The 14,993-nt window shown below is 40.4% G+C and overlaps 1 protein-coding gene across 2 annotated transcripts in view; it reads right to left on the bottom strand.

Annotated features, from left to right (window-relative positions):
• Nucleotides 1–14,993, bottom strand: part of LOC126092903 (sphingosine-1-phosphate lyase) — a 57,407-nt gene that overhangs the window by 36,504 nt on the left and 5,910 nt on the right. For both annotated transcript variants that reach the window (XM_049908636.1, XM_049908641.1), the window contains one exon: nt 10,018–10,226. In XM_049908636.1, coding sequence (XP_049764593.1) covers nt 10,018–10,226 — 209 coding nt within the window. The remainder of the gene's footprint in view (nt 1–10,017; nt 10,227–14,993) is intronic.

The following is a 14,993-nucleotide window of genomic DNA, read 5'->3' as shown; positions in this document are numbered from 1 at the left end:
ATTATGAGAAGGATAGATCCTACTCATCATATAGCGGAGATGGAAATGCTGAGGCGCAGATAGGCACAACAAAAAGACTGTCATGCAATAAGCTTTTGGCCAACAAGGCCTTCGTCAAAAATAGAAAACACACACATACACACACACACACACAAACGCAACTCACATAGACATGACCATAGTCTGTGGCCGCTGATGCCAGTAGTGCTGGGGGCTCTGAGCATGATGGGAGAGGCAACCGGGTGGGGGTGAAGAAGAGGCTGGGTCCTCTCCCATCATGCACTGCTTTGTAGTCTGGCTTCAGCTGCCAGAGACTGTGGTCATATGCGTGCGAGTTTCATTTTTTTCACTGTACAGCAGAGATGCTGAGACGCAGATGGGCACAACAAAAAAGCTGTCAAACAAGCAGACTTTTGGCCAAAAAGGCACTCATTGGAATTAGACAAAAAAAAAAGTGTGGTGTTCGTGTGTGTGTGTGTGTGTGTGTGTGTGTGTGTGTGTGTGTGTGTTGTCTAATTCTGATGAAGGACTTTTTGGCCGAAAGCTGACTTGTTTGACAGTCTTTTTGTTGTGCCTATTTGCAACTCAGCATCTCCGCTATTTGGTGAATATAGCAACCTAAGCTTTTCGTAATATTATAACTAAAGACAGTGACATCACCATCCCACCAACACCGGCTGACTTTTAAAGAGTAAAAACCATTTTAATAACATTAATAGCGTGGAGATAGATAATAACCCTGCTGTCTTCAAATGCCTAGCCCTAGTGATTCTTGCATACATAGGGACAAATACCCTAAGGAATTATACATGTAACCAATAATAAAGTGCACATACAAACCAGCCACTGAACAACTTTATTTGTCACTATGGGTCGGAAGCAATATTTATTGCTTTACTATTCTCTAAATACAAAAAGGATAACCTTTCAATTAAAGGTCTGGTCAAGCATATGTCCAAAACTCTGTCCCCTTTGCTATACTATCAACAATAAACGAGTAGTGTTGAGAACTCAAACATTCGCATTATCTTTCATACATCTTGTGATGGTTCCTGTCACAACATAACTGATATTTTATTTATTGTGATCATTTTAAGTCAAGTAAAGTTAGTTTCTGATGTATACCCTTAAGACATCACATCAGTATAGCAATCAGCACTGCAGCTGGGAAGCTGGGAGGTAGCTAGTTGGTGTTCCCACATATATATATATATATATATATATATATATATATATATATATCCACTAAAAACACATGGTTCTTGGTACAAATTGTTATAATTAAATTTCAATTAGTAACATAACTCCAATTAAAGCTTTTAGCAAGTGGTAACATAGTAGAATTGGCTGTCAGACAATTATGTTGTTTTAGCGTAGAGAGTAGCGTTACTGATGATGAACTATATGCGTATTCAACAGTGGTTCGCATCTCACAACATCTAAATTTTTTTTCCTAACTTTCATGTTTTTAATAGGTTCTGATGCTTTATTATTGGTTTAATATATGTATATACTATAATATTTGATGTTATGAAAATATAAGTTCACCTTTTATTGCGGAGTGAATTTGTTCGATTGACTTAATCTACAGGACAGCTCGCGCTATTTGTAAAAGAAAAAAAAAGAAAAATATCTTTATACGTTTGTAATTCACGTGTTGCAAAGATTCTGTTACAGGGTACAAACAGTGATCAAGTAAGAATGGCCTTGGAGTTTTACTAAAATGTGGGAATGATGAAATAATGTTTATCTTATGTGGAGAACTATTGCAAATTTGTATCGCACTGTTGGTAATGGAACTTTTATAAACCTGTGTCCATACTACATGGTACTTTCCTTTTCGTCTTAAAACATGTATATGGATATTGAAGTTTTTATTTGTGTGTATTACATATAGAACAACGTGATTAGCATATGGAAAATGGGGGAAATGTGCATTTCACTGGAGGTAACTTGGGAATTTTACGCGCATCCGTTTAGTAAACAGTGTGATTTACGAATTAGAAACATCCTGCAACTGCCGCTGGAGTGCGTTGCGATCTCTTATACCACGTTGGGGCCCATGTACCATGTGCACTAGTCGCATCATTTCTGAGCATTCAGCAGCACATTGAACTCGGCACGCTCAACGTTCACGTTCGACAGTACGGTTCGTGTGCCAGCGACTTTAGGGGCCTTTTTCTTTCTTTTTTTACTTTGTTCTTCAGGGTTCAAGCTAACAATATACCAAATTTCATGGATCAGTGGTTTGTCGTGAAAACTAAACAGACTGAGTTTCTTTGGCATTTAATAATATTAGTGTGGAAGAATGAGCATTGATATTCAGGCTACTCACAAGAACTACTGTAGGGATTTTGAACCTGTTTTGACTAATGTTAGAATGGCTCATGTGGAAGATTTATGTACATGACATATAAATTTTTCTAAGAAACTGTCTAAATTATGATCAAGTAAAGTCTCTGACCACTGTGAAATTGATACAACAATATCTATATATTACACACACACACACACACACACACACACACACACACACACAAGCGCGCGTGCGGCACCAAAGATCCAAAGTGATCACTAACTGACTGCAATTATTTCACAACAATTGTGTAGTGAGAACACATGTGAATCCAAAATCTGGGGTGTGCAGTTTTTTTTCCAAAAAGGAAAGCACTTTTTAAAAAACTATTAGCTCGGCCCATACGTTCATAGCGGTTTTGTTTTGCATGTTGGTATTCCAGTTGCTATGTGTGTATTTATCGACTGTCATTTTTTATTTGCAGTTAAATGTTGCTATTTGAGTTGTCATTTTGTCATTTGGAGATACTGAGTGGAGTGGAGTGTCAAGCTGAGAAATCAGGAGATTTCTGACATATTTTTCTGTTTTAGTGCAATAGAGGGGTGACAGCGGAGGAAGCAGCAAGAAACCTTTGCAATGTGTATGCGGCTAATGCCATTGGACAGACCATGGTGAGAAAATGATTTTCTGTTTTAAGGGAGGATCATTTTGACATTAGTGACTCTCCACATTCAGGAAGACCATTCAGATTTGATGAAGATTGTTCAAACATTTTAATCTACAATGATCCACACCCGTGTACTTGAAAACTCACAAATGTGATGAACTGTGGTCATTCCATCATTGTGCAATATTTCCATCCAATGGAGCAGGTCTAAAAATCGGGTGTACGGGTACTGCATGCTCTAGGCCAAACTCATAAAAATTGGTGGGTGGCCATACATGCATCTCTGCTTGCACATTAACAATGGTCTCATGAACAACACTGACCTTTCCTATTCTATATTGTCACTGGTGATGAGAAATAATGTGTTTATGCTAACATAAGGAAAAGGAAGTCATGGATGAGCCCAAAAAAAGCAGCAACTCCCTGTACAGAGACCTGTTCCCATCCACAAAAGATATTGTTATGCGTCTGGTGGAACAGCAACAGTGTGGTGTACTATGAATTGCTCCACTGATGTGTAACCATCACTGCTGACATTTTTTGTCAACAACTGAGACATCCTGCAGATACAGTCCAAGAACAACGACCAGGAAGACTGTGAGAAGTGACACTTCTCCATGATAACATCTGCATGCATTCTGCTAAACTGACAAGAAGCACTATACAGGACTTTGGTTGGAAAATTATTCAGCACCCACCTTACTCACCAGACTGTGTACTCCCAGATTTTCACCTTCTCCACTCTGTATCAAACATTCTTCAAGGAATTTTCTTCCCGGATGGAAAAGTGTTCCAAACTTTGCTTGACAAGTTCTTCGCCCCAAAACCACATGATTTTTACAGTCATGGAATTGAAAAGTTCCCCCATGTTGGCAGACCATTGTAAACAGTGAAGGAGAATATATTAATGATGACTAAAGTCTCGTGTACCTGTTGTGTTTATTAACCTTACAGAAAAACGCTATGCACTTACGCACAAACCTAATAGTACAGCAAAGATTGCATCTTTGCTTCATTTACACAAAGTTTTTCAGAAGTGCAGGAGATGACACAATTTTCTACTTTCCTTGAATCAAACACTAATGCGAACATGATTCTTTGCGTGGTATGGGGAAAAAGACTGCCACAAAAGGTCTGCGACACAGAACTGCAGCAGCGGGCTCAAAAATGTATCAGTGCTTACTAAGCCTGACTTGATTCACTCAGACATCATCTGATACACAATATGCTATGAGTTAAAATATCACGCACACACTTACACCAACGAATCACATAGAATATTTACGTTGGTTGTAAATTGAATGATCACATCATAATGTGCTTCCATTACTGCCATGAGACATCTCTGCAAAGGCCACTTACATAGGGAATAGATAACGTTCATGTTTTCTGAGAACTTTCCTGGTGTTCACTGCTTAAATCATTTGTTATGTGAAAGTGATAATATGCAGTTACCCAATGCTGTTCCCTGAATTTTAAGCACAACTCTACACAGTGGCCTGCAAATAACATTACCGTACCGCTACACAGACAAATTGTCTAGCTGTAGTAACTTAGTGCTGCCTGTGCACAAAGCCAGAGCAGGTCACTGGTAAGAGTACAAGTGCTAGATGCTGTAACAGATGTGGTGTGATGAGCACAGTCTGAGTTGGTGTGGTAAACTGCTGCCACAACTTACTATATGATAGGAACTGCTCACTGTAAATTTTTTGTTGTTGTTTTGTTGTGTTCTTCAGTATGAAGAGTGGTTTGATGAAGCTCTCCATGCTACTCTACCCTGTGCAAGCCTCTTTGTCACCGAATAACTACTGCAGCCTACATCCATCTGAACCTGTGAACCTGCTTACTATATATTTATGCCTTTGTCTCCCTCTACTTTTTGACCACCTCCCCCCCCCCTCCACACACACACACACCACCACAAGACCTCCCTACAACACCAAATTGACAATTCCTCAATACCTTAAGATGTGTCCTACCATTTAATCCATTCTTTTAGTTGAGTTCTGTCATTTTTTTTTTTTTTCAAAATTTTATTCAGTACCTTTTCATTAGTTTCTTGACCTACCCATCTAATCTTCAGCATCCTTCTACAGCAATACATTTCAATAGCTTCTATTCTCTTCTTGTCTGAACAACTTACCATCTGTTTCATTTCTGTGCAAGGCCGCATTCCATGCAAATACCTTCACAAAAGATTTGCCAACACTGAAATGTTAACAAATTCCTCTTCTAACAAGTCTGCATTTTGTATCTTCTCTACTTCAGCCATCAGTTATATTGCTGCACAAATAGCAAAATGCATCTACTACTATTAGTGTCTCATTTTCTAGTCTAATTCCCTCAGCACTGCCTGATGTAATTTGGTTAATTTCCATTACTCTTATTCTAATTTTGTTGATGTTCATCTTATAACTTCTTTTCAAAACACTACCCATTCCCTTCAATTGCTCTTCCAAGTCATTTGCTGTTTTTGATGGAACTGCAATTTCATCAGTAGACATCTCAGTTTTTATTTCTTCTCCCTGAACTTTAATCCACTTCCCAGATTTCTCATTGGTATCCTTTACTGGTTACTCAATGTAAGGATTGAATAACATCAGGGGTATGCTAAAACCCTTCGTCACTCCCTTCTCAAGCGCTCCTTCCCTTTTATACCCTCTGACTTTTATAACTGCAGTCTGATTTCTGTACAACAATCTTTCGTTCCCTGACTATCTTATCTCTGTTACAAAAGTTTTCTCTAAATCCACTAATGCTATAAACATAGGTTCTCCCTTTCTTCAGTCTATCTTCTAAAATAAGCCGCAGAGTCGGAATGGGCTTGCGGGTTCCTAAATTTCTCTCGAGGCCAAACTGATCTTCCGAGTGGTGAGCTTCTACAGCTTTTTTCATTCTTATGTAAATAACTTGTGTCAGTATTTTGCAAACATGATTTACTAAAATGATAGTTCTGTAATATTCACACCTGTCAGTGCCGGCTTCCTATGGAATTGAAATTGTTACATTCTTCTTGAAGCCTCAGGGAATTTCAGCTTACTCATGTACCTTACACTCCAGGTGAAATGGTGTTATCATAGCTGGCTCACCTAAGAATCTCAATAATTCTGAGGGAATGTCGCCTACTCCAGGGGCCTTGTCTCAGCTTAGGTCTTTCAGGGCTCTGTCAAATTCTTCTCTCAGTAGCATATCTCCCATCAAATCTTCATCTACTTCTTCTTCCCTTTCTACAATATTGTCTTCAAGTTCATTGCCCTTGTAGAGCCCCTCTATACATTCCTTCTACCTTTCTATTATTTGCTTAGCACTGGTTTGCCATCTGAGCTCTTGGTATTCAGACAGATGCTTCTCTTCCATTCAAAGAAGTGTCTAATTTTCCTGATGATGATGATGAGGTTTGGTTTGTGGGGCGCTCAACTGCGTGTCTAATTTTCCTATAGGTAGTATCTGTCTTTCCTCTAGTTATACATGCTTCTATGGCCTTGCATTCATCCTCCACCATACCTGTTTAGTTATTTTGCCTTTTCGGCCAACCTCATTTCTTAGGCATCTGTATTGTCTTTCATCTGCTTCATTTACTGTGTTTTTATAAGCTCTCCTTTTAAATTTAGTGTCTCCTGTGTTATCTAAGGATTTCTAGAAAGCCTTACCGGTTTGATTCTCTGCTGCCACCATATCATCCTTACTATCTACTTATTAGCATTGCACTGTAATTTTTTTTCTATATAAATTATAGAGTGCAGCGATCAGTCGTTCTTTTTAGATTTTATTTTGCAAATCCAGATTTCGGCTAGTAGCTAGACATTCTCAGTGTGCTATTTGCACTGAGAATAAAAAATAGTGCAATGAGAATGGTTAGCTACTAGCCGAAATCTGGATTTGCATAATAAAATCTAAAAGGGACGACTGATCGCTGCACTCTATAATTTATAAGTCACACAAAGTCACTGAGTGCATCCACTTTCCGAATGGAAGGTAACCTGACTGTACTGTATTCCTTTCTTGCTCATCATTCAGTTATTGCCTAATATTACACTGTACAGAGTATTCTAATTTAAAACATCCGCAAAGTTAGCAGGTGCTCAACTCTGATTGGGACCATACGTCATATTATTTGGTATGTTTAGAAGATCAGTATTATGTACAGTTTGGATATGTGAAGGAAATATCTATACAGTGCACATGTTCAGAGGACAGTACAATTAGCTGCCTCCAACAAATAATATCAAATGGTATCCCTTACTTATTTTGAGATGATAGCACCAGAATTTACACACCAGGTAGTTACCCACCTATGTAAAGACCTTTGATTACAGCATACTGTGACGGTTTGCCCGCTTTTTTTTACTTTGTTTGCTGTCCTCGGTATCAACGTACTGCATTGCTATACTGGCTGAAAATGGGGGGTGAGAGTCAAACACAGACTTCTTTAAATGATGTAGCTGACTGGTGCACATTTGCGTTTCACAGTTGTTTACTTTCACTGTTCACAACCCCCCATATACACATTTAATATGGCCAGTGCACTGTTGTTTAACTTTCAATAAGCCTCATTAATAGTTGGAAATGCCGTGTGGCTAGGGCCTCCTGTTGGGTAGACAGTTCACCTGGTGCAAGTCTTTCGAATTGATGCCACTTCGGCGACTTGTGTGTCGATGGGGATGAAATTATGATGATAAGGACAACACAACACCCAATCCCCGAGCGGAGAAAATCTTCGACCCAGCCGGGAATCGAATCCGGGCCATTAGGCAAGACATTCCATCGCGCTGACCACTCAGCTACCAGGGGCGGACCATTGATAGTTTGCAGGTGAACATCCACATACTGCTCTGCTACAATAGTTTACTATTGAACATCTACGAGCAGTAAAAACCTAACCACACAGTTCTTCAAGAATAACGATGTACGTATGGAACAGACACCGTCATTGTTTTAGCATATGGCCTAACTGTGTTACACTTATGTAACAGATGCATTGTTGTTGATCTCACAATACAGGTTCCTCGTCTAAAACTCGGCAGTGGACTGACTGTCTCGGAACCAAAAATCAGGCGCTTATACGTCCTCACAATAATAGGTGCTGAAACTACACATTGTTCAATGTTTAATTTATAGAAATTACAATTAAAATATCAGTCATAAAATTAACTGAATACATTGAAAAATTGGTTCTTTTTAATAGTTTCTTCTTCTACAAGGGTTAGGCCGAATTATATGTTTAAATGATGAAATTAACAGATATCATTATGCAAACAATACTTTTGACACAACTATTAATTACTTTTGAATTAATTAAGGGTTGGCTTTGCTAACATGTTTTCAAATAGAACCAAATACTATCAGTTGTTCTGCCAAATGTTTATAATTAGTGCAGAATTTACATTTGTTTATAAGTCAACAATAGAACTGAAGTTACGAAACAATTACTGCTTTCATCCTATAACAAAAGATACTAACTAGTAATAGTCACAATAAATTATAAAATCAATTACATACACATAACTAATCTCAAAATTTAGATCTGGTGTTATATCCATTAAAACTGAGGGCCAATCTTTCTCTTTTAAGGAAATGCAGATTATACTCACATATGTTAATAGTAATTAGTCAAAACTGAAAAAAAAAATTGAATTTTAAGGAGACAGATGGCAAAACCAGAGGGGAACTAAAACTATCCCAGCTTGTTTCATCGCAATAAGAACACTACATCTGTGAGGAGCAATGAGAAGTAAACAGAGTAGTATGTATGCCACAATCTCCAGGCAATATTAGCTCAGGATGCACTAAAAGTAAGTGCTTTATCCACATAGTAGTTCCCTGTGTGACACATTCTCCAGAGTCAGTCTACAGTGGCATCGGCACAGCCTACTGGTAAAGTGCTGGACACATTTATTGTAAATTGCAGAGGCAGCTTAACTCTCCTTATCTTCTGTCTTTATTTGTGTTTGGGCATCTATACCTTATATGAATGATATACCAGTATCATCAAGGTACTGACAAAACATATTTTTCATGTAGGTCAGGGACAGAAACATAATCTCCATATAAATGTTAGATTTGGCATTCATAACAACAGAATTCTTCACTTCAACAGCATAGTATGATTTACTTTGTTTTATCATCCCAGCAATGTGCTATTGTCCACTTGTAAACCACAATACAGCATATTGCAGCAATTGTTATGTGCAGTCTTAACAGCCACTTAGTTTCCAATAAACACTACATGAAATCAGTGATAAATATTTGCATGCCAAGTACAACAAAAAGGAGGCAGATGTATATATGTAGGCTGTAGCAACAAACAAGAATTTGTACCAAGGCCGGTCTCCTGCTCACAAGGGAGGTGCACTAACCCTACGCCACCCTGGCAAAGTGACTCTGCATGACTGCACGGATTACCATAGCATGCTTCCCTCCTCAGTCCAACCTCCCATTCAAGCCTCAGTCCACTTGGCATTCCCCTCAAGCTCAAACAGCATTGCAAAAGCTCTCCAACTGTATAGGAATCTCAGCATCAAACGAAATTGGCAACAATGCCTCAAACCCAGGCATACATCTATCTACCTGTCTACATTTATATTCCGCAAGCCACCCAATGGTGTGTGACGGAGGGCACTTTATGTGCCACTGTCATTACCTCCCTTTCCTGTTCCAGTCGCGTACGGTTCGCGGGGAAGAACGACTGCCGGAAAGCCTCCATGCGTGCTTGAATCTCTCTAATTTTACATTCATGATCTCCTCGGGAGGTATACGTGCTTGAAACTATGTGTTTCCAGAAACCTTTTCAAGTCTCAAACATCAATTATGTCCGTATGGAGACTGAAGTAATGAATTGACACTTGTACCTAGCAAGCATGGGACTTTGGTTTGAATCCTGGCCTTGGTACAAATTTTCATTTGTCACTTCAGTCTACATTTATACAGATCACAGATGTTTGAGACTTAAAAACATCTCTTTAACCATATAGTTTCATTCGAAAAAAGGAAGGAAGCTTAAGGTTTAAGGTCCCATCAAGACTGTGTGCAACACAAAAGAATTACATATACTTACAGTTCCACATGCAGAGGGGGAGCCATGGAAGAGATTTGCAGCTATTCTAACCACCTCTGCTTCCATTTTGCAGACACCGGGGAAAACATCAGGGTGAAGTGGATTTGTATAGGATGCAAGACCATAAACTTCAGTAAGTAATTCAATAAGTTCAGGATTATGAAAGTACACTGTTCCTGAAACATATCCTTTTTTCCAATCGTAGTCTCCTACAAAACAAAAAATAAAATATTTAAGGTTAAAACCAGGTAAAGCTGTTAAAACCAGGTAAAGCTGTTACACAACTGATGTTTGTGAAAAATTATTAACATAAAATTAGAACGAATCATAATGGCTGGCCAATAGTTACTTTCAAGAGGCGAAATTCTGAGCACTGTTGATACATCTACATAAGTACTCCACAATTCACACTTCACTGCTTGGCAGAAGGTTCGTACAACCACTTTCAGACTATTCCTTGGCCGTTTCATTCCTGAATATCATATGGTAGAAATGAACTCCTAAATCTATCCATTTGAGCTACAATTTCTCTTGTTTTATTATGGTGGTCATTCTTCCCATGTAGTTGGTCGTCAACAAAATATTGTATCATTCTGAGGAGGAAGTTGGCTGTTGTTAATTTAGTGAAAAGATCTCAGTACAACGAAAAACATCTATGTTTTAATAATTGCCACCTCAACTCATGTAACATAGGCACGACACTCTCTCCTCTACTCTGCAATAATACAAAACAAGCTGCCCTTCCTTCTACTTTTTTTTATGTTCTCCATCAGTCCTATATGGTAAGGATCCCATACTTCACGGCACTGCTCTGGCAGAGAGTGAAAAAGTGTAGTATAAGCAGTCTCTTTAGTAGATCTGTTGTGTCTTCCAAACGTTCTGCCAATATAAAGCAGTCTTTGGTTTTCCCCTCCCACTACATTTACTATGCGATAGTTCCAATATAAGTTGTTTATAACTGTGACACTTAGGTATTTAGTTGAACTGACAACCTTTAAATTTGTGGCCTTTAACCTGTAACTGAAATTTAACAGATCATTTTTAGTACTCTTGTGGGGGATGTCACATGCAGATATCACGTCTTAGTCTTTTGCAATTTGTTTCGATCTTTTTATGACTTTACTAAACAATGAACAACAGTATCATCTGCAAACAATCTAAGAGAAGCCATTTTTGAAGAAGTGTTAAAAGTCTTGTGGAAATCTAGAAATATGGAACTGACTTCAAATCCTGTGTCAATATCACTCATTTCTTCGTATGAATACAGAGCCAGATGTGTTTCTGTTTCTATGTTGGCTGATCGTTGACAGGTCATTTTCTTCCCGGTATTTCATAATGTTTGAACACAGTACATATTCTAAAAATCCCCACCACACACACACACACACACTGCATGCACATAAAAACAATAGTAGGAAAATTATCTTGGCTTTCAGAAATCTTTCAGAATAACTACACTCCTGGAAATGGAAAAAAGAACACATTGACACCGGTGTGTCAGACCCACCATACTTGCTCCGGACACTGCGAGAGGGCTGTACAAGCAATGATCACACGCACGGCACAGCGGACACACCAAGAACCGCGGTGTTGGCCGTCGAATGGCGCTAGCTGCGCAGCATTTGTACACCGCCGCTGTCAGTGTCAGCCAGTTTGCCGTGGCATACAGAGCTCCATCGCAGTCTTTAACACTAGTAGCATGCTGCGACAGCGTGGACGTGAACCGTATGTGCAGTTGACGGACTTTGAGCGAGGGCGTATAGTGGGCATGCGGGAGGCCGGGTGGACGTACCGCCGAATTGCTCAACACGTGGGGCGTGAGGTCTCCACAGTACGTTGATGTTGTCCCCAGTGGTCGGCGGAAGGTGCACGTGCCCGTCGACCTGGGACCGGACCGCAGCGACGCACGGATGTACGCCAAGACCGTAGGATCCTACGCAGTGCCGTAGGGGACCGCACCGCCACTTCCCAGCAAATTAGGGACACTGTTGCTCCTGGGGTATCGGCGAGGACCATTCGCAACCGTCTCCATGAAGCTGGGCTACGGTCCCGCACACCGTTAGGCCGTCTTCCGCTCACGCCCCAACATCGTGCAGCCCGCCTCCAGTGGTGTCGCGACAGGCGTGAATGGAGGGACGAATGGAGACGTGTCGTCTTCAGCGATGAGAGTCGCTTCTGCCTTGGTGCCAATGATGGTCGTATGCGTGTTTGGCGCCGTGCAGGTGAGCGCCACAATCAGGACTGCATACGACCGAGGCACACAGGGCCAACACCCGGCATCATGGTGTGGGGAGCGATCTCCTACACTGGCCGTACACCACTGGTGATCGTCGAGGGGACACTGAATAGTGCACGGTACATCCAAACTGTCATCGAACCCATCGTTCTACCATTCCTAGACCAGCAAGGGAACTTGCTGTTCCAACAGGACAATGCACGTCCGCATGTATCCCGTGCCACCCAACGTGCTCTAGAAGGTGTAAGTCAACTACCCTGGCCAGCAAGATCTCCGGATCTGTCCCCCATTGAGCATGTTTGGGACTGGATGAAGAGTCGTCTCACGCGGTCTGCACGTCCAGCACGAACGCTGGTCCAACTGAGGCGCCAGGTGGAAATGGCATGGCAAGCCGTTCCACAGGACTACATCCAGCATCTCTACGATCGTCTCCATGGGAGAATAGCAGCCTGCATTGCTGCGAAAGGTGGATATACACTGTACTAGTGCCGACATTGTGCATGCTCTGTTGCCTGTGTCTATGTGCCTGTGGTTCTGTCAGTGTGATCATGTGATGTATCTGATCCCAGGAATGGGTCAATAAAGTTTCCCCTTCCTGGGACAATGAATTCACGGTGTTCTTATTTCAATATCCAGGAGTGTAGTTCCTTCTCAGGAAGGCAAAGAGGCATAGGTTGGGTGAGGTTAGAAAGGGAGGAACAAATCACTCAGACCCCATGTTGATATGGAACCACCTGGTATGATGACAACAGTGACAACTGACCCTTGCCTCACCTCACACTTAGATTAACTGGATCTCCCTCAACCTGAAGTCTGAGTGACCTGTTCCCCTTTTCTAACCTGAGAAGGAACTAACAGTTCTGAAAGCTAGGATAGTTGTTTTCTATTTCTGTGTGGGTGTCTATCGACAGTATACTTACAGTTTCACCCTCTGGAGGCAAGAACTGGCCAGACATTCTGTCTCCTTGCAATTTTACGGGTTTCACAAGAAAATTATAACCAGTCACTCAGTGAAGCACAAGTAAAGTTGAGAAATACAAGAACCTGTGATAGACTCACAAACAGTAAATGCTATTCTGTAAGATCTGCTTTCTAAAAGTCATTTCCCACCAGTAATCCACATTATGATAGCATTTACATGGTCGTATCTTCCAATGCATTAGGACATAAACTGCATGCAGCGAACAAGATGTACAAGTCGAACTATCTGCCTGGAACCTACCTGGTAACTCAAGTAATGAACACCACATGTTGCATTTGGCATTTACTATCACAACTATCAACAAACAAACAAAGTGATATTGCCATTACAAATTCAGAGGTAGATAACGACAGGCACAGGAGAGGGCTTTCAGAACGTGAACCCAATCTCTTAACTATTGTACCACTTCACTTGGTTATTATAATTACAGTAAAATTTTATCACAGTAAGAAAATGTTGCAGTCAGACGCATCCTCTACATACATACACATGCTTATCTTGACAAAACAAACAGATTATATTTCAAAGTCTTGACTGTTAAAACTAGAGATGATAAAGTATTCAGGGTAAATCTATGTAGCCAAAGTGTGCTTGTGTCAGAACAGAAAAGTGAATTCAGTTTCTAATGATTGAAGTGAATACTAGTTGTCAGCACAGTAATGCTGATGATGAGAAACGAAAATATATGTAATGAAGGACCTAACTTGAACAAAGTAGATGTAACCTTGCACTTTCAGATTAAGCAACTTTCTGTCAAAGGGTAAGAGTATTATGTACAATATTCTGCATTTCTTTAGTTCCTCTACTATTAATAAACTCTGGAAGATACATGGAAGAACTGGAAAATATGGTCTTTGCCACATGTATTAACTATAATCAAGAATATATTAAACAATACGTCCCATAACAGGCATTCTTTTCTAAATCAACTACAATTTTGAACATTGCGGTATTGAAACATCTCACGTTTCATTATTTTTTGTTAAATATAATGTGGCCATTCCCTTTCAGATAGATCACCGTGCACATGTGCACTATGTGGACAAGTCTGTCAACAAGTCTTTAACATTGCATTCACAGAAAACTAAATTTTCACTTTTAGTAAGTGGTAATAATCTTAATTTCTCTAATATCCTAATTTCTCCCACCCCTCCCACAGTGATATTCCTCCGCCCACTGAACCTATACAACATATTTGTCCACCCCTACACAACCCCTGCTCCCAACCCCTTGCTTCATGGCTCATATCCCTATAACAGACCTAGATGCAAGACCTGTACCATACATCCTCCCACCACCTACTCCAGTCAGGTCACAAGCATCACACATCCCATCAAAAGCAGGGCTACATGTGAAACCGTACATGTGATCCACAAGCTTAGCTGCAACCACTGTGCTGCATTCTACATGGGCATGAAAGCCAACAAGCTGTCCATCCACATGAATGTCCACCGTCAAACTGAGGCCAAGAAACAGCGGGACCATCCTATTGCGGAGCACACTGCCGAACACGATGTTTTTCATTTCAATGACTGCTTTCACAGCCTCTGCCATCTGGATCCTTCCTTGCAACACCAACTTTTCTTAACCGCACAGGCAGGAACTATCCCTACAGTGTATCCTATGTTCCTGTAACCCTCCTGGCCTCTACCTTCATTAGTAATGATCTTTTTCTTACCTATCCCTTCCCATTCATGTGCTACACAACCCTCTATTCCACCAACAGACCCACAGTCTTTTTACTCCTCTCACTTTCTG

The sequence above is a fragment of the Schistocerca cancellata genome, chromosome 1 (assembly GCF_023864275.1).
Source record: "Schistocerca cancellata isolate TAMUIC-IGC-003103 chromosome 1, iqSchCanc2.1, whole genome shotgun sequence".
NCBI classification, from domain to species: Eukaryota; Metazoa; Arthropoda; class Insecta; order Orthoptera; family Acrididae; genus Schistocerca; species Schistocerca cancellata.
The sequence above is the reverse complement of the archived record's forward strand: the minus strand, read 5'-3'. Positions and strand labels throughout refer to the sequence as shown.